General features: G+C 34.4%; 2 protein-coding genes across 2 annotated transcripts in view; one reads left to right on the plus strand and one right to left on the minus strand.

Moving 5' to 3' along the window:
• Positions 1-969, minus strand: part of LOC149899413 (uncharacterized) — a 32218-nt gene extending 31249 nt beyond the window's left edge. The window contains exon 1 of the mRNA XM_090114019.1: positions 809-969. The gene's annotated coding sequence lies outside the window, so the exon portion shown is untranslated. The remainder of the gene's footprint in view (positions 1-808) is intronic.
• Positions 970-5468: 4499 nt separating this feature from the next.
• Positions 5469-8093, plus strand: LOC149899414 (uncharacterized). The gene is made up of 2 exons (XM_090113762.1): positions 5469-5970; positions 7357-8093. The coding sequence occupies exons 1-2, from the start codon at positions 5766-5768 to the stop codon at positions 7905-7907; spliced, it is 756 nt and encodes a 251-aa protein (XP_089969888.1). The 5' UTR covers positions 5469-5765; the 3' UTR covers positions 7908-8093.
• Positions 8094-21295: the final 13202 nt, after the last annotated feature.

Genomic DNA, 21295 nt, shown 5'->3' on the forward strand with positions numbered 1-21295 from the left:
CAGAATAATTTGCATTAGCATAGGGCTAGGTAAATGAGGGGTCTAGGTCCTAGGGCCGTTTAAATCTAATATTGTAACTAAAAGAAGCAATACACGAACAACAACGAGGACGACCTAAATGCTGTTTTAATGAAAAGGATTGAGGTTACAATGCGGTTTTGTATGTACTGAGGGGTGTACACTGTACTTACGTAAGGATTCCCATTAGTTACGTTACAACATTAAACAAACAGATTAAACTATACCTAATACATAATATGTATATGAGCGCCTCGGCCCTCGACTCTACCTAGAGCCTAGAGTCTACATTAGAATACAAGCATTTTGTGGAGAAAAAAATACCATAGAGAAAGAGGTAAAATTTTATCCAAATGATTGTTCCATTAATCATTCACACTTTTACTATTGCTATGAATGTTAGTTCTTAATTTTAAATACTGACAATTAATTCAATTACTGTATCTATATATGTATTTATTTTTTTTAAATAGGTAACTAGGTAGATATAGCATTTTTTTAATTTATCTTATTTACAATGTCAAATGTTTCGTAATTAGTAGTTATTTCGTAGTTTTCTGTTATTTCTCTTTATTTGAGAATGACGCGATAATATAGGCTAAGATTTAATAAATAATAAATAAAAGATAAATTAATTAATGTAGGAATATGGATGTAGTTAAGTTAAAACAAACGAACGTGAAAAAAGTAAGAGTTGAAATGAATAGAGCAACACAAAAAGCCTTTATAGGGCTAATAATAAACATACTGAATCAAATATAAACACGACACGACGAAAATCGATACTAACTTTTCTAATTCCTTCGATCACTTCACTAGCCGGCTTATCTCCCAGGGGGATTTTCTGCCGGTGTAATGAACTATCACTCAGTAAAGTTACGCTCAGATCAGTTCAGCCGCGAGGGCTCTAACTGACGCGCGATAACGTCCGCTGTCCGCGAGCGATCGAGAAATACTGGCTGGTGAGTTCTGCAGTCTGCTGTTCTGACAAACCTTAAACTATTGAAGTAAAACCCATTAACCCAGCGATATCTGAAACTCAACGTAATTTACAGAGTTCCCACGTACATTGCTGCTTTGTTTAGAAGCCCAATCTCTAAGAAAGCTGTGATAGCACCGATGTATTTCAGTTTACCGAATATCGACTCATTTTCTGAAAGGTCTACAATGAAGCAATGAAGGTTTCAAGCTAGCTCAGGGTTGGTTACCTGAAGTTAGTCACGCTAAGAAATATTTTTTCCAATAAATGCATAACAAGTTGAAATTCTCTCTTTTCATCGAACTCTTCAAAACAATACAAAGACTCTACAACCACATTTGTATATGTTTATTATAAAAATGTGGTTGCAGAGTATGTTTTTTTGCAACCCCCATCGTAGAGTCAGCGAAAGTCATGAGGATTATTCATTAATTCAACATATTATTATCAATTAATAACCAACCCATTTCAATGCATTTTTGGATTTTCAGTGAAAAGAGATTTTCATATCATTTAAATTCAAAACAAAGAAATTATTTCTGAAAATTTTTATTTAATTTTAGTCTGATTAATGCAAACGATCTACATCATAATATTATGCTCAGCTACGCACATACCTTTACCTAAAAATGACTGCAATTATTGAATTCTATCGTCGCATTATAAAAAGACTTTTTATTCCAGGACCTAGCTCAATAATTGTACTACCTACTTCTTAGTGTAGCTCCTTCTAATGGTCATAACTCATAACTAAAGTCTACAAGCTCATTGTAGACGACGCTTCGTGTAAGGGCGAGCTAGAGAGGACAAAAGAGAAGAATAAAAAGTCGTGTCCGGGCGGTTGGCCGGGCGGCCTCGCGCGGACCTTGCTCGCTAAATACATTCGCGATCTCGTAACTTAAACGTGCTTATACCATTTACATGTGTAATTTGACGAGTATGGTGCAGACGCAGTAGAGCGACCTTCGGCTTAAAGGGAGTGGGTTCGATTCAAAATATTCGTCATGATCTTGAACGCATGTGTTGCTTGCAATCTGCGAGTTAAATATCAGTTTTACATTCAAATGTAGTGAATGGTTTGCCTTTTCTTAAATATACATTATAGTATTTAAACTTGTTAATTGAATCCAAATCCAAAAATAATACCTATTTATAATTAAGTTATCCGTTATAATTGTTTTTTGTTACATACACATATATGGAACAAAATGCAAAATTTATTTATACCTATGTATATTTTATATTGAACATTTTAATACTTCCGTGTTTTTTATATCCACGAAATTTTAATGTTTATGTGTTGTTTTAAGGTCGCTTTTGTTTCGTAATTCATTGTACACGTTGTTTAAAGTAAATAATCGTTTCTTAAATCGCTCGCTTTCGTTTAATGTCGTGTAAGATATGTTGTTGTTATAATTTCGTAAGCTCGACCTTCCGATATCAACAACCAACACCTCCAAACTGCCCCTGCGCCTGCGCAGCTGCGCCCAAACAAATGAACTAATGTAGAGCTTATACAGATTTATTTACAAATAATAATAGTAAAACAATCAAAATGTAGTTATACAATTTTTTGTTCGTTTATTTATTTATAGTTTAATATTTTAACTTTGAACAAATACCTATGTAACATCCTATTTTGTAAATTCTTCATACTTACAGCTACAAAATTTTGCACTTAACATTTTTCCTCAATTCAAGACGGAATATACTCATACATAGTCTCCATCGCAATATGTTTGCATAGAGACGCAGAATATCTAGCGAGTATCGGAAGAGCCAGCGACTGCGTGTGAAAGTGTCGAAGCCCTAGATAGCGCTCCACATACGGACTGATCGATTCCAAGAACGAACTTCCTCGTACCACTCGCTTTCTAAGAAACAACAGCCTACGCAACCTTTATTGTATCAGAGAATCAAACTTTAAAGTATTAATTACTTAGTTACCGTAGGTATTTAGTGTCAAGTGAAACTAGGACAATTAAAAGAGATAAATATTTTTAATTTTTAACGAATTACTGGTAAGATTATAGTTGTTCTCGATCTTGATCAAAACAAGAATATAGCACAATACAGCTTATTATGTTGAAGTCGGCGACAGGTGTACCTAGCGCCAACAAAAGTAGATTTAATTTTTTGTTCATGAAGAAGTAAAAGTAGTAGTTTTTAATATTAAACCTAGAATTTTCTTTATAACTTTATTTTTATTTAACAGGATTAAGTAAAACCAGGGCATTATAAATTATGTTAAAATGTAAATATAATCACATCGCAGGTAAGTAAGTAATAATTACATGACATTGGTGTCAGTGGGAGACAAGTCGTGGAGTCGAGACTTGAGAGCCACTCGCGAGTGAGTCACCGACATACTGTCTCGTCACCGCGGCCGCCGCGGGATATGCCACGGGATTGTAGCGATTTTCCATATAATACTTATTGGAACGAAATTCATTTAGACTGGGGTAGAAGCCTTTGAAAATAATGAAAAGATAAAAAAAATCGCAGTCGGATGAAACCCATTAGAAAAGGAGGGAAATATGATAAAAATGTAAGGAAAAATAAATTACGGTCAATCCGAGTTCGGGAAGCGGGAGGGGGGAGCTTTTAAGAGAAAAAAATGGTTTCTCTCGATTTCCGACAAAACTACAAGTCCTATAGAAAAAAGTTCAATGGCAAAGTTGTAGGTAATTAAAAGTTCTACAACTTTTGTATTTACAATTTTTTCACATAACCTAAAAATTTAGGTGAAAAATTCAAAAAACCAAGTTTTTGGTCTTTTATTTCTATCTACTTCAAAATTTATCTTTTTTTCTACGAAATTTGATGGAAACTTACTTTATTATGTCCCAAATACACTGTAATTTATTTGATTGAAAATATTTATTTTTTCGCCTTATTTTGAATTAATACCAAAAAAACAACCTAATTTTCAATCGAAAAGTCACCCGTCAAAATATCAGCTTTTTTCCAAAACTTGGGGTGCCTTTTATTCATTGAAATCTCTACTTTCATATGGTGTAAAAAAAATAAACACCACCATAGTAAATGTTCTAAGGAAATGCATACAAACAGTCTGAAAATTAGCTTTTACTAAATCAGGCACACTTCTCAAATTTGATTTTGATTTTGATGATTTTTTTTTGTTTCAAAAATTATCTACTCTAGTCTATATATGTGACATTTAACACGAATTTGACATATTATAAACTTTCTTAGCTGAATTGCATTAGGTATACACGCTGCATTGCAACTTGAACTCTACAATCTACATGCTATCAAGTATAGTGATAAATGTTTTTTAAGTTATTTATCTTCAAAAGAAATTAGTTACGATCAAATTTGCGTTTCGATATATTATGTACCTATGTAATGTCATAATTCCGCGCAAAGCTCCCGCCTTGTGGGCTGCGGCAGGTTATTGTATCGAGCTCACGAGTTGCGGCCGATCGTATCAGCGACAACCAGATGTGCCCGTTGTTTGTAGTTTTTGCTGTGGCTTATTTGTATACAATGTGGTGCTGCTTGTATACGCTATACAATAGTGTACAGTTATCAACCCCGAACTGGATATCGGATTATGGGATAACACCATGTACGCGCATGGGCAAGATCTTGCGCTTTGAATGAAAGCTTTCGCCTATCGCTCGAACAATTCGTTTTTTAACAAACAACAGAAATCTATTATTAAATAAATTATAAAGTGTCGTCTATTTATTTGAAAACCCATATAATATGTTTTTGACTAACTATTGTAACTAACTACATATATTGAAAAACTACTTATAGTCTGTATCAACTCTTTTTTTCTTTTTCTGTTTATTGAAATAATAGTAAGTAGGTAGTTACCTACTATAGAATATTTTGCTTAGGCTTGTGTTATTAATTATTATTCCATTTCAATACATTCGGACTTTTTATTTATTTTATAATTTAATCTAGGTTGGTACCTATGGTAGAATATGTGCTTGTAGATATTTTTAACTTGGTGTGGTACCAAGTTAAAAATATCTACAAGCACATATTCCTACAATAAACTGTAATGTTTCAGGTCAAAATATTGGTATGTTTTATTGAATGCGTTGAGTATTAAAACATCACAATAAATCAGAGTTATGAAATACCTTTCAAAATATTATATTAATAATAATATATTATATATTCAGAAAATACGCATAATATGCAAGTATTACATGCTTAATGATTCAACTCTGCACTGCACTGGTACCAAATCTCTATCTAAACTTTATCCGGCCGACTAACTGCGTATTCAGAATTGAATTTGGCGCGCCCCGCACGGTGGCGCGGTGGTCGCGGCGTGGCCTGGCGCGGCGGTGCGATCGTGCCGCGTACCGTGCGACGCGAGGTCAGCACGAGCATCCGCGCGGGGTGGGGGCTGCCGCGCGGGGCGGGGGCCGCCGCGGCCGCGTCCCTTCGCCCGCACCGGCCCGCGTCGGATCGCTTCGCATGACGTCGCACCACCCGTCGGCTCGGACGGACGCCATTCTGTTACGTTTATCTTAAAACCATTTGTTCTTTATCAAATAAATGCTAAATTTTGCTCACTAGTGTTAAAATCTGCTTAATAGTACGTGATAGTACAGCTCATGTTTACTTCTAACAGTTATAATCGTCTATTAACTTGAATAGTTGTGCTAAAGGTATATCAAAGTGATTTAAGTTCGTCCCCGAGCGATAGCCGCGCCACGGTTAGCGCAGGATGTGTTAGCGTTGTTGGCGCGCGATATTTGAATGAACGCGATGACTTACGATGTCGATGCCGAAGTGTAAGAAAATATTAGAGGACATTCAACCGTTGAATGTGATCAAGGAAGTGCAGAAATGGCCAGTTCTATACCAAAAAGATAATCCGGAGAGATTGAATTTCCATTTTAAAACTAAAGTTTGGTATGAAGTCGCGAAAAACTTGATACCGGAGTGGGAGCAACTTGGCGATAGTGAAAAGGAAATAAAGGGTAAGAGTAACTGAAGTCTTAACTTTGAATTAAAAAAAAGTTCACTGAAAACTATACTTTAGGTGCCTAGGGAATATATATTTTATACACGCAAACAAACACCACACATTTAATTAACACGACGAGTTGCTAACTTTAACCGTGAGCTCTAAAGATAAGATAAAACCCTGTCAATCGCGCGGAAACATATACAAATATAGGAATAAATAAATAATAGGTATTTAAACTGTTATTATTTTCCTCACAAACTAGGTACCTACAATTTATAAACCTAGTTATTTCCAACAATGCTTACCAAAAAATTTGTGAGCAATTTTCATTTTCATTTTCATTTTCATTTTCAATAGGTCCGTTTATGGAGCCTATTAAAAAGCTGAAGTTGGAAGCCAGATAATATGTTATGGAGTAGGCAACAAGTAACAACACAACGTTATAATTTAACAAACAAAAGTCAGCGTGAAATTATAATTTTTAAATAAAATTTCAAGTGTAGTGTGAAAAGGTACCTTTTAGTGAAGCGCGTACCAGTAGTCAGTACTCAGGCGAGCCGCGAGATTGTGGTCAAGCGCTTCCCTATCGAGTATCGACAATAAAAAAAAAGAAGAAAAATTTTACGTGCTTTGTTCTTGATGTGAATAATATGAATATTATTATTATGAATTTCCTCCTCCCAAGCTTTTATTTTATTTTAATGTGCATTGCCCGCGGCTATATCCTATTGATTTATTATCCTACTTAATATTATGAATGCGAAAGTTTATCAGGATGTGAGTGTGTGTGTGTGTGTGTGTTTTGTTACTCTTTCACGCAAAAACTACTGAACCGATTACAATGAAATTAAGCACACATATAGAGGGTAACTTGGATTAACACATAGGATAGGTTTTATCCCGGAAATCCCACGGGAACGGGAACTATGCGGGTTTTTCTTAGAAAACGCGGGCGAAGCCGCGGGCGGAAGGCTAGTTTTATATAATGCAAAGCAATGTAACATAAATGTTCTTAAGATTATAATCTTTGACGATTGAAACCTTGAATTTGAATTTTTATTAAAAGACCTTGTTACATACCTAAGTTCTTTTGAAAGCTTTCCATCCTGTGGTGATCGTCCGGAGAATGTTTGTTTTCTAGTCATAAATCAATGATACAGATTTATAATATCTTGGTATATTTTTACATTATTATTGCAATATCTATGATACTTTTCTATTTAGCCAATGTCTATAATTAAAACTATATCTACTCCAAGATGTAATTTAATATTGAAGAATGTTAATAAATACGAGTCCAATATTTTGCATTGTGGGCAATAAGATAGATTTGGATGTAATTATACAAGTAATATTATCTTAGTCAGAGTTTAAGCGTATAACGTTCCGTCTATAGTTTCAGATCTGGCCAAGAAATGGCGCAACCTCCGCGACACCTTCAGGCGGCAGGTAGAAATCGAGAAGAAGATACGCGAGGGATACCCCATCAAGAAGAGACGCTACGTGTACTTCAAGCAGATGCTGTTCCTCCTGCCGCATATCCAGCCATCCCATCCCAGCGAGGTGCAGGGGGAGGTGGAACCCAAGCTCAGTGAATTCCTCGACACGCATAAAGAGAAGAAGACACCTAAAAAACTCAAGCGCAAGCTCCACGACGCGACACCTGCACCGTCGACTTCCAAAAAGGACATAGATGAAGATAAACACTTCCTGATGTCTCTCATACCGTCGTTCAAAAAAATGACTGACGATGAGAAACTTACCGCGAAGGTGGAGATATTGAAGGTGATCCAGCAGATCAGGAGTTCGTCCATTGCATACACGAGCCCGGACATTGCGTTCGTGGAGGAGCCGGCGCGGGAGGTCAAGATGGAGATGGTGCCGGAGGGGGACGCGCTGGAGAGCGGCAGCAGTAGTGACAGTGATGGCAATTCAGACTTAATGTGAACAAATTGACTGTGTAGTTAGTAAATATTTGGAACATCTTTCCATAGCGTTACCATATGAACATTGAACACGTTATAAAAATTCTATTAAGTTTCTTCTAAAAATGTATGTATGTAACACCAACAATTTACTTAATGTAAGTATAAAATTTTTGTTGAGCGACTTGATTAAAGAGAATTTATATAATTATCATTTTATTTTCATCCACAGTATTACTTGAGAGAAAATTGATACAATAAACATAGTTAATACAATTCTATATCATTATTGCAACTTGCATGTAGGTTACAAAAAGAGAAAACCGTATAAAATATTAATAACCACATAAATAACGTACTAAATTTCTATATAATAGTCCATGCCTTATTTTTACATAATATACATTATGACATAACGTCATTTTCGGGCGTACACACGGTGGACAACTATCAGAATTGAAAGATCAAAAGTGTAAATATGGGATATATTTTAGACGACTGCCCGCAGGTGCAGGATTGCTGCTGCTGCGTCCCGTTAAGGCACGGAGCGATCACCGTTGGGATATTGGGTCTGCTTTTATCTTCAATGTTTTTCTACGCCTTTACGAGCCACGGCATGGCGCGAGCCGAAGAGCAAGGTTTGCCCCGGTCGCTCAATAAGATAATGCGGTATTTCAGCGGCATTTCAGGAGTACTGCTGGTAGCCGTGCACGTTCTCCTTATCTTTGCTGGAGTTTACGAAAGTGACTCTCTTTGTGAAGTGTACATTTGGTTCATGGTGTTCTTCTGGGTGATTTTGGTGATAGTCGCGGCCGCGGTGTGCGTGTGTGCAGTGCTGGATGACAATATTTTGTTCGCCTGTCTATTTCTTTTGGGTATAGCCGTTTTTATATTGGTGTCGTTTTATTTCTTGCTTGTCGTTGCGAATTTTAGAATGACGTTACCGTAAATATAAGAGCATAAGATATTAAATAATTTATACGCTTTTACTGTTTTATTCTACCCAAACTGCTACTAGTTGCAAAATTGATTTAAATACCTTCTCATCCTACTAATATTATAAATGCGAAAGTTTGTATGTTTGTTTGTTTCTTACTGCTTCACACAAAAACTGCTGAAACGATTTTAATAAAATTTGGCACGTAGAATAGTTTTTAACGGAACGGGAACTATGCAGGTTTTCTTTTGAATACGCAGACGAAAAGGTAAGTTAGTTATAGATGTTATACGAAAACCCCAAATTGTTGTTGGGGAATTTCGGAAAAGTCGTAAGAAGATGCTTTATATCAAATTAGAATTAAATAACTTACTGCTCTGAACGCAGTAGTGTAACATTGTATAATATTTAAAATCAACTTTACGCCTTCATTTCAATTTATGCTTGCATAAAATCATAATATTCTTTCGAGAACGTGAATAATAGAAAACTCGTTGTCAGCAGAGAGCAGTTGAGCAAACTAGAGCCAGGTAGCTTCAGTCACGTCTGAGTTGGATTTCAGTTTCATTCAGGAGCATGTACTGTGACCGTAACACAATTACTTTATTAAGTATATTATTTTCACACTAATTATAAAATTAATGAAGACATAATAATATTTGGCTTTGTTATTTTCTTTTAAATCTTTAATAATTTAGTTTGTTATAATTTAAACGGAATTAAAATAGAATAATAATAGGTACCTTTAACATTTCTCCTCATGAGGCCTGTCATCATTTTACGAACACTGTTTAATCTTCGCCTTTTCTTCACGCCCAGCTCGCGTCGGCACTTCTTGGGCGGCGTGTCCGGCGCCCCGGCGTCCGCCGGCAGCTCTATGGGGGGTAGCGAGAACCGCTCGGGGTTGTAGCACTTCCTCGGCCACACCTCCGGACTGTACTGTTCCACCGCCGCATCTCTGGTGGGGAATTGCAAGGGGGGCAGCTTATTGTACGGGATGCGCCTCTCGAACCGCGTGCTGTCGCTGGAACTCAGCCAGATGTCGTTGGAAAAGAGAGAAGACATAGATTCCCTTCGGAGATCTATATAGCTTCGAAGATTGATGTTTTTTGGGACAGTTGCGGTGAAGGTCTGAGAAGAGGAACTTTCATAGTCATCTGATGAAGGCCAGAAGGGAGCCGGTTCCATGTTGATATAGGTGCGCGCGATGTGTGGGGGGGCGGTGGTGATGGTGGGCGGCTCGGGGGACAGCACGCCGAACGGGTGGGTGAAGTAGAACAGGCAGAGGGGGCGACCCTGGAACAATAATATAGCTAATAAGTAAACAATTAATACACAAATTTCATATTATTCCTACAATAACATTGTAAGTACTAGTGCCCGCGGCTTCGCAGCGCTTTCAAAGAAAAACCCGCATGGTTACTGATCCTGTGGGATTTCCGGGATAAAAAATAAGCCTATGTCTTATTCTTGGTCTTCAGCTACCAAATTTCATTGTAATCGATTCAGTAGTATTTGTGTGAAAGAGTAACACACAACCATCCTCACAAACTTTACCTAGCTGCATTGATAGAGCGTACAGTTATTTCTAATTGTGTGGTTTACAAACATTCAATCGTAAACTATAAATGCTGCTTAGGTATTTCTTTCTTAACAATAAAGAATTGACACCTTCAACACGTCATCCGTAGAAGTCGATGCGTCGGATCTTCCGGTCATTTTTTAACTATTTATAACCACTTTATTTTCCCAAACATTTCATTAGTACACACGAACATACTTTTACAACTTTAATTTTAACTAAACACTGAAAAGAATGCCACAAGAAACACCAAGGAGTAAGCACCGAACTCAGGAAAGGAGAGGATATGGGACAAATAAGCGAAGCACCTCGAGGTTCGAAGGTCGCAGGCCACTGCCGCGCCAGGCACCAGTCCTGCCCTGAAGGGTTTGTTTCATCGCCAGGGAGGGATTTAAACCGATATTATCCATAGTATGACGTCATATAAATATAGCAAAGGGTCTTCATTGTGTTTTGTATGTAAAACTTTATATTTTCAATTATCTCACCACAACATTCTTAAAAAGTTGCTCCTTTTTTCGGATAGGTAGTAGGCCGACATTCCGCTCTTACAACATTAAACACGAAGCTGTTTCAGTTTTGGCGTAGGTAGTTAAGTCAATGTTGAATCACAACTTTATGCTTATAGTCAGACTAAACTAACTGTCCGTTCCATTAACCATTATTGTGGATAATTTCTCAAAAAATAACACAAATGCGGTCCTGTTCGTGGTGTAGGCTCTGAAACGAAGCGCAGTGCCGGCCGGAGATGTCGCTCACACCTATATTCTCGTCAGGTCAAATCAGCCTTCAGTTTTCAATGGATGCGAACTGTGCATAGCAGTGATCAATCACTTCATATTGAGATACGTATGAATTAAAACTAGGTCTTGCGAGCAACGCTGATGGCGTAAACCTAAAACCAGACCAAGTTTAATTATAGCATACAAGAGCTGTTGCAGTCATACATATAGTAAATAATATACCTAACATATCAGATGTTCTTCATCTTCTTAACGCAAATAAATCTTTTATTCCATTAAAATATCACAAAAATGAGAGACATTTTTGTACTTACAATTTTTTGTATCAATGCAAAAAATTCTTTAGCATGATCAAAAAGATATCTAGTAGGTAAATTACTTATATGTATATTGCAAGAAAAAGTAGAGTTATCATAGAACACGGAATTTTTACGCATGATTCTACATAATATTATCTTCAAAACTTCGCTTAACTAGCTACTAGTTATTATTCTGTGACTTAACGTATTATTTACGTAGTAACTATATATTATATACATAATAATATGTTACTCTGTGGTATTGGCGGATGTGAGTCCCACAAAAATCGTTAAATTGGAAGACATTGTTACAAATGGGTATCACACTAATTGTATTTAAAATTGTCTATAAATATTATAATAATAAAACAGTAAAAAAATGTGTCTGAAATGTTTTTTTAGCTCAGATACAATGTCTACCTATATGAAAAATGCAATTTTTTGAGTACCTTTTATTGTTTATAGATTTGATACAGAGCCATCTATTAATATTTTTTGTAAGCAGTTAATATAAGTTACAGCAGCAGCTAAATATAAGTTACCATACCTTACACGTACCATAGATGGCTCTAATCTTAGTGTCCCAAACCTCTAAATATGGTGTTCCAAAACATGGTGTCCCAAAAAGTAGTGATATACTGATGCTGGGAGGTAGAGGCATGCGCAGATGTTATGCGATTTTTCGTATTATCGGAGTTATGACATTTTTTTTTAATTTTTCGCCGAGTACCTAGTTACGATGAGATTTTTACTCATGGTGACGTGACTGATAATTGCGGTAGATGCTTTATTTTTTTGTGTGCTAAGCTGAAAAATAGGCCAATTCAGTATGGTAACATTTACTATAGTTAGGTCTTTGAATGGAATATAAAAATAATGCCAAAAAAGATAAAATTACCCAGTATGTTCACAACTTCACGTCATAGGTTCAACATAGGTTTATTATATTACCTATGTTTGAAAAGATAATAAATTAGATTTTTAAAAGTATGTCTACCTAGTACCTACTGTAATACCTATTTTAATATAATTACAAGAAATGTTTTCTTTTGCGTTACACTAACGTAGGTAATCGTTAGGTATATTAAAACTAATTGTAGTCACGTCGATGCTTCCTGAAACTTATAAAAATATTATCATAATATCGTTTAATAATACTTTTCTGTAGATTTCGTCGATTCGTTCGATTAGTGGAGGTCGTCTACTTCGATTTTAGTTGTTTTGGTTATCACTTACCACACCAGTTTCTCTATTTCTAATAACAACATACTTTTTATTAGTTACTTTATTAGTTATTAGAAGTATCGGGCCGGCAGCCTATGGCCTCTTAGATTGATATAAATTGTCTCGAGTGCGCACATTAGGTCGTCCCTAATGCGATGCTTTCACAACTTATCACAATGTTGTACAACCGAGTATTTAGGACACTTGCTCACAATAAACAAGACCCATAAAATATTACCATTGAGAACCTGAGGCTTTATTTCGTTAATAATGTTTGTTGTTTCTTTGGAATAAAAATAAATGCATAGATCCTACTAATTACCTTGTAGAGTTAGGTAGGTAGATAGAGATATTCTTGATCTGTTCTTCCTAATATTATGTATTATGTATGATCAATAATTCACATACCCATAGCTCAAGCGATTATTCCGTGATATAAGGTAGGGGAGGACCCTTCTTGGTTCTGTTTTTTTTTTCCATAACCGACGCGGACGTACTCTTATAAAATGGGATATTTCGATAAAGAGTAGTATAATAGGTATAGCTGATAAAAGTTTAACTAGTAATTTATAAAACAATGTAACTAGAAAATAATGATTAAGCAACAATGTAGCCATTAAGTTTTTTTTTGCCGATAAACTAGGTACCTACCTACGTCTTTGTGTAGTGTGAGTGTGTGACCGGTGAAATACTTTGTGTAGTGTGAGTGTGTGACCGGTGAAATACTTTGTGTAGTGTGAGTGTGTGACCGGTGAAATACTTTGTGTAGTGTGAGTGTGTGACCGGTGAAATACTTTCTGCTTGAATGCACGTGTACGGAGATATCCCCAGGTGAAGGAGGGCTCTAGTTTGGTATCCTCATCTGGGAGTTGTCTGGAATAAATACTAGTGCCACATGAGTGCACTAGTGTTTCATACTTGCACTAGTGAGTCTCATTACAGGCTGCATAGCTAGCAAAATTATCTAAACTAAAAGGTATGTTGATAGTATGTAAAAATAATATCTTTGAATAGTATAGTTTTAATTGTTAAGTAAGTATCTACAAATACGCGATGCCATAGAACCGATTGTCATCAATTACCGTCCGCCGGGGTCACTGACCCCCGGATAACATCTGTAACAAACGAACCATATTATTTTTTATCGTTGCTCTATGACTATGATTAATTACTTTTGAGATCCCAATTTCATTTTTGAACTGATTTTTTTCGTATAATAGACCGTATCCCCGTAACCTGCATTAAGTAGCTGCTGTTTTTGCGATTAAAGTTTTGTTCGTTATTATTTTTATTTTAGGTTGACTCTCTTTAGTATGAACTAGTATAGTAGGTACATAATATTATATTATCTGTGGGATAAAAACATTTTCGGTCCTGTGTTTAGTACCTTCGCATTTGTAGCAAGGAGCTTTCGCAAAGCTCTAAATTAAAGTTATATTATACTTTAAAATCCCAGCTTTTTAAGAAAAATAAATAATACATATTATAAGTTCTGATTAAAAACATAAGAATTTAATTCAGGTACTTCCTAAGTTCCTTAATGTTTCTAATAATTGAAAACTTTCTAATTACATTGAACCGAGATACAGGCTAGATACATAAATAAACTGATACCTACATCTGTCATTATTACCGAATAACAACCCACGTTTCCCACGTTTACCAAATAACAACCTGCTACCTGAAGGCTGTAGCCGACACCTGCCGCAGAAAGACCCTTACTCGCCGAAATTCAATTGATGCAAAATATTTTGTGTGTAAAAGTAACTACAAAAATACGCTCCTACTTAAAAAACTCTTTTTATTATTAAGAAACGGTTGCTTCACTGAAACAATTCAGGTTTAATTAGTTTTAAACGATTTCAATGATGTGAGTATTTTCAGTAAAAAACTATTTAAATTAATATATTATGTTTTTAAAACAAATTGCAGCCCTCGGTTTCCTCCTGTCACCTATAGTCTATACTAATATTATAAAGAGGAAAGGTTTGTATGTATGTATGGTTTTCACGCATAAACTACTGGACCGATTTTGATGAAATTTGGCACAGACAATCTTTAGACCCTGAGAAAGCACATAGGCTACCTTTTATTGCGAAATATGTACCACGGGCGAAGCCGGGGCGGACCGCTAGTATTATATAAAAAGCATTTTTTTAATAATTTCAAAAGTTTACGCAGGAGACTCCAGACTGAAACTGAAACTTGATTTGCATAGAGCGTGATTTTGCGAGAGGTAATTTCCTCAAATACTAACTACAGTGTTATTTCATGGAAATACTTTAAGAAACGTTACATCTATTCATTACTAATTGCATATACATAATAATTAAAAATACCCTGAACTAAAGTGAGTGGACGAGTGGATGCAAGCGATAAATAATGCAGTGCGTATTCAAGTGCATCGACCTGTCAAAATGTCGATCACAGATCACTGATAACGGTTTATTTTTTGTATTTTAACGTCAGGTCAAAAACAGTCACATGGCTGGTTGTCAAGTTCTTAATAACATTTTATTTCTGAATCAAGCTAAACCCATACTTCTTGCCCTGCAAGAGCTATATCAGTATCAGTTAGTAAGTATAATATGTATAATATTAACTTTATACATAGTACATTACATCTATATTGTAAAACTTCTACATGTACCACGGGCGAAGCCAGGGCGGGCCGCTAGTTAATTTATAAAGTTTGTGCCAAATTAAAAACAAAACTTATCCTTCTAGATCATAAATATTTTATATTATAAGCACTTATCAATATACTTTTGTATTAGATATGCATTTGTCTTGTAATTAGCGCTACTACTATATTATTAGGTACTTGTCTTGTTTTATTCGAGCGGAGTGTTTCCCGCCTTTTTTGACAGCGCAGTGGTTGGCCGGTTGACAGAGGGCGCGCACGTATCGCACGCTTGTTTATCGGAATAGTTCGACAAATTATGCAAGTGTCGGGATTTTGTATGATAGAGTGCACTGTGTCAGTGATAAAATATATTTATTTGTGGTTTTTGTTCTACATACTGGGCTCGAAGCGGACGCGATTAGATAATACACAATTATCGATCTATTTGTCACAATATTCATTTATATTATTTGTAAAACCACGGTTAATTGAATATTAATGCTCTTGGTACTTTATTATAATTAAGAAGGAATAACGATATGTGGAGTATTTACATGCCTAATTAATTATTATATTTGCAATACATAGACCGTATCTCATGTATAAAATTATAATAGAAATGAAGGAATAGAGAGGTATAATATGCTTCAGTAAGTAAGTAGTTATAAATTTTTTATCAATCAATAAAATAAAAAATAAAAAGTTCGTTTGAAAATCATTCTCGTCAAAAATATTCATACAATAAAATATACATAGCATAATAAACATCATATTATGCTTTAAAGTTTTAACATAATACATGCAAAAATATGCAAATTTATAGCCTCCTGACCATTCCGTTTAAATTTTTTATCCCCACCACGTGGGCGCTTCCTACATTTGCGTAGTCACAAACAATTCACACTTCAATGACAATAAACTGTCACAATTCAACAATACAGCTATCTAATTTTTGCTTTTGAGGGCTCTATTTGGTGACAAACAGAAGCGGGCAAAAAAGAAATATGTAGAGCGGCAGCGCTACCGCCAGTTCACTATCACATCACTATCAAGATAACGAGGGATACATATATCATACATAACACTAGTTTTACATAATTTAAAAAACAAAACGGTGGTAGGTAACTATTGACAAAATCGATTTGGTGATGCAGCGAGCAGTCTCTACATTCTAAGAGAACTTTATTTCGGCCTGCACAAAAAATACACGCTTCTTATTTTGTTGAAAATATATTACATAATATTATTATGTTTATTAGGCTCAGGCTTATGGATTACTACCGAGTGAGCTTGTATTAGACTGTAATACGGTTACTGACCTAGCTTTAAAGCTACTTAAAATCGTATCCAAGTATTAATTTACATTGAAAAAACAAATTCAAATAAAAAAAAGTTAATTAAATTACGGATACATTAACACCTTTTTGGTAACTCATTTAATTTTAGAATTATCAATAAATTAAGTTGACAATATTACTAAAAACTAAGTTAGGTATATATAACAGCGTAAGGGTGATGATATCCTGCTTAATTCCTCCAGATTCATTTCGACTACATTTCCTCTTAAATGGGTCTGGTACAAAGCGTTTAGTGAGCAGTTACCACATTTTAATGTGGTGTGAAATTAACTGGAGTGTTCCAATGCTGTGGACTCAATTGCTTTATGTATAAGTTATAACGTACAAGCGGATTATGCTTGTACATTGCTCGAGCGATTCAACGCTGTTCTAAAGTATAAATTCTAAACATCCATTATTTCAAATGTTCATTTTTTATTTTTGGAGCTGAATTGCATTTTCTATGTTTAACGTGTAACGTGTGCACATTTTAGGTGCCGAGTTTTTTCAATGTTCAAATTGAAAATTATATAAATCCCGTATATATCTACCTATAAATCCTGTCTTATACAAGTAATAAAAACATAATATTGGGATTTCCATATTCCACGATGAATAATATCAACTCTACAAAGACGGTCAATCACATTCACATATTATGCGTACATACTATTACAACTAGTAACTATTCCATCTCTTAAATGTATAATATTATACCCACATTTTTAAATTTAAATAACTAATCGAAGATTGATACGGCCCGCATTATTTAGAAGCACTTTAATGAATTCCTATCATTCCTTAAGAGGCAAACAAAAGGTCACATTAAGCATTTACGGAGCTTATTTAAGCTCAGACGATTCTATGATTCACACAAGAATCCACACAACTCTCTCCGATGTTAAGATCTTGGGTCCGATTTAACATTACTCACATTTGTAATGGACATGATTTAAGCTGGCCCATAATCATAAGACGTATGCACTTTGTAATAAACAGCAATTAACAAGACTGATTCAAATTTTCATACTTGTACGTACAAAAACAGTTGTTTAATACGTAGTATGAAATAAATATTTGATCTAGGTACAATTAAAGTCCAGAGCAATTTCTCTCAGCAGGCAGCGTGTGCGCAGGTATAGGCTCCGGCATGATAAAAGGAAAATAAGAAAAAGTCACACAAGACCCGCTGGACTGGACCTCTATCTTTAGTCCTATACTGTATAAGTACAAGGCATGTAAATTTTCATTTGCAGTCGCCGTATGTTGCATAAAATATATCATAAGCGATTCTTGTTTATAGTCTACAATTTTCGAAAGCTTTATGAAAACCGTAGAGTCATAGTTCAAATTCAAATTTAATATTTAAAATATTAAGTTAGTTTTAAAAATATTAACTACAGTTGTGACACATATTTAAAGTTTCATTTGCAATGCCTACTAAGTCTTAAAAAAATACAAAAAATGAACCATGCATTTCAAAGCAATAAATCAAAACACCATATGGTTCATATGAAAATACCATCCGAGCTCTGAACTGAATTTTAAGAAATAAAACAAACATAAGATCATTCGGGCATTGATATGCAATTGGCCCAATACAATAACTGGTTAACCGGTTTCTTATAAAACTATTTTAAGCTTAATTTTATTTTAAGTCACTATTGACTTATCCTTCAAAACGTTTTCTATTATAATAGTGCAGCATGCACTGTTTGTCCAGAGATGTTGTTCTAAATAAAACCGAAATGTCATTTATACTTAGACGTACGGCATTACAATTTACAACATCTCGATTGTATCTATACACGGTATATCATAAATCTAGTTCTAGTAATTATATTTTTGTTTGTGTAGTCAGTTAAACTTGTAAAGTTTTAAGAGAAGCCCAAATTAATATCTACCTGTTATTTTAAATGCTCAATATACATGTAAGTACCTATATTATTACAGTTTTAATGAGGATTTTCCAAAATCGTACTAACGATGTTCTGAATACAATACAATATGTAGGTACTATATTGTTTAGAAAATAAATTAAAAGATTTTATGAATTTTTGTATTACGATTTCACCCTGAAAACCTCGGAGCAATTAAAATTGCTCCGAGCTGAAAACACCTACTTACTTACTTTCTTCTTTTCTCTCCAACACGGGCAAATATTATCATAGGTAATATAACCTCTTCTTGATTTTTATAAATGATATTTCAGACTGTGTAAAATATAGCCAATGTGCAATTTTTGCAGATGATTTAAAATTGTATAGGACGGTAAATAGTTTATCAGATGCATTTTTACTTCAACAAGACATAAATGCTGTTCATAAATGGTGTATTGATAATAGGATGGAAATTAATGTTGACAAGTGTTTACATATTAAATTCTCTAGAAAAATTAAAAAATTTAATTCAGATTATAACATTAACATGGAACCTATCAAGGAAGTATCTGTTGCTCGCGATTTGGGTGTAGGTATACTTTGACTCTAAACTTACTTTCTCGCATCACTTTGAGGATATTATTTCAAAAGCATGGCGTATGTTGGGTTTTATCAAAAGGAATACTAAAGATTTTCACAGAACTGCGCCTTTGGTTATTTTATTCAATTCTCTCGTCCGCAGTGTGGTAGAATATGCTAGTGCAATATGGAACCCTCACTATCAACGACACATTGCACGAATAGAAAAAAAGGCATTCACCAAATTTTTAGCTTTTAAGGATGCCCACATCAACTATAGGGCCCCATACAATGATAGGTTAGAGCATTTCAAACTTATCTCTTTGGAAAATCGTCGTCACCTTTTGGATCTTTATACTTTGCATAAAATCGTAAATGGAAATCTAAACACCAATCTTTTAACTTATATTAATTTAACTGTTCCCCGTTCAATCCCACGTTATGCGATAGTTAATACTTTTTCTGCCTCTTCGTCTCGTACAAACTTAAAGAAGTATAGCCCCATGAACAGACTAATGCGTGCTTTCAAATAAGATTAATATAAATAATGATGTTGACATCTTTCACGACTCATTTTGGTCTTTCAAGAAAAAAATTATCAAAATTATCTCTACGGACACTGTTATTGAATGACTGTAAAAATGTTATTGAATTCCTACAATTATTTTTGACAATATTGTTTTCACATTGCTCTACATCTTACATTTTTTTTTCTGTGTATAATTATTTAGATTAAATATTAAATTCAATCCAATTCTCAAGTAATGCTGTATGTACCTATAATTAGTAGCCAATTTAGATTAAGACTTTATGTACGATTATTTATATAATGTTACAAATTGAGTTACTGTTGGTGCATCATAAATAAATAAATAAATAAATAAATAAATAAATAGGTACATTACCCAAATGTCATTTATTAATACCTACTGAAGGTCACATTGTAATACATAATAATATAATGTGATGGTAAATTTAACATATTTCAGTCGATACTCGGGTGCCGTGATAAGATAATTCAATATTATCCAATATCCACGATAACTATAGACAACTTAATAACGGCTTTATAAATATAGCTGATATATTATTTAGCAGAAGTTATAACTACTTTATTAATAATTATAAATTGAGGTAAATTAATAATGCACAATAGTCAATTTGCATAATATGCATAATAATAATTATAATTAATACCTAATATCACAGACTAATAATAATATACTACGTATACAACTAATATGCATTGAAGAATAGATTCGTATTGATAATAAAATATTGCAACTTTTCCATATAAGTATATTAGGTAGTACGTAGTCGAATTCAGATATAATGTTGTAAAGGAAAATTCAGTAGACGAATAATTTTCCTTTACAACATTTTAAGCCAAGATTATAAATATTCCATAAATTGCGTATTATATAGTAAGTTAACCAGTTAGTAATATTGTTCTATGAATGCGAATAGTGCTGCTCATATTGATTACCTATTATGACAACGGATTACATACAATTATTGAAATGTTAGTAGTTAGGCGTGCAAGGTGCATCATGCATCGTTATAGGCAAGTGAGGGCGAATATTCGAGCTCAGCCCATTCAAGGCCAACCGCGCGACTTAAAATAACCAGATACGTATCTAAAAAATAGCACAAATAAAACCACGATCGGTGAAAGTGAAGGTTTCTGTGAGGCGTTTGGACTAGGGATTTGAACAACAGGAATGTGCCCTGATAATTTGACTGCGACTTCTGACTTCTAATACATTCTCATCGGTAAAATATAGGTAGTATATTAAACTATAATCCATACTAATATTATAAATGCGAAAGTAACTCTGTCTGTCTGTCTGTTACTCAATCACGCCTAAACTACTGAACCAATTTGCATGAAATTTGGTATGGAGATATTTTGATACCCGAGAAAGGACTTCATAGGCTACCTTTTATTGCGAATAAAAGCCATAATATACAATAAATTATATATTATGGCTTTTATTCATCATGAAAATGTTTTTATAAGATAGGTAGGTAGGTAGTTAACTACTATACTAGTTTGAGCTAAACAACATTAATTTATTTATTTAATTACTCTCCAGGCCCAGTTTAGAAATTAGAATATAATAATTGGATACATTTGGGATTATCGTTTTAACATCATTTTTATTATAGGTAGTTGTGTTTTAAAATATCAAAATATTATAAT

Source organism: Colias eurytheme, chromosome 20 (genome assembly GCF_061535395.1).
Source record: "Colias eurytheme isolate Ceu_HAF_F1 chromosome 20, ilColEury1 Martin Lab GWU primary, whole genome shotgun sequence".
NCBI classification, from domain to species: domain Eukaryota; kingdom Metazoa; phylum Arthropoda; class Insecta; order Lepidoptera; family Pieridae; genus Colias; species Colias eurytheme.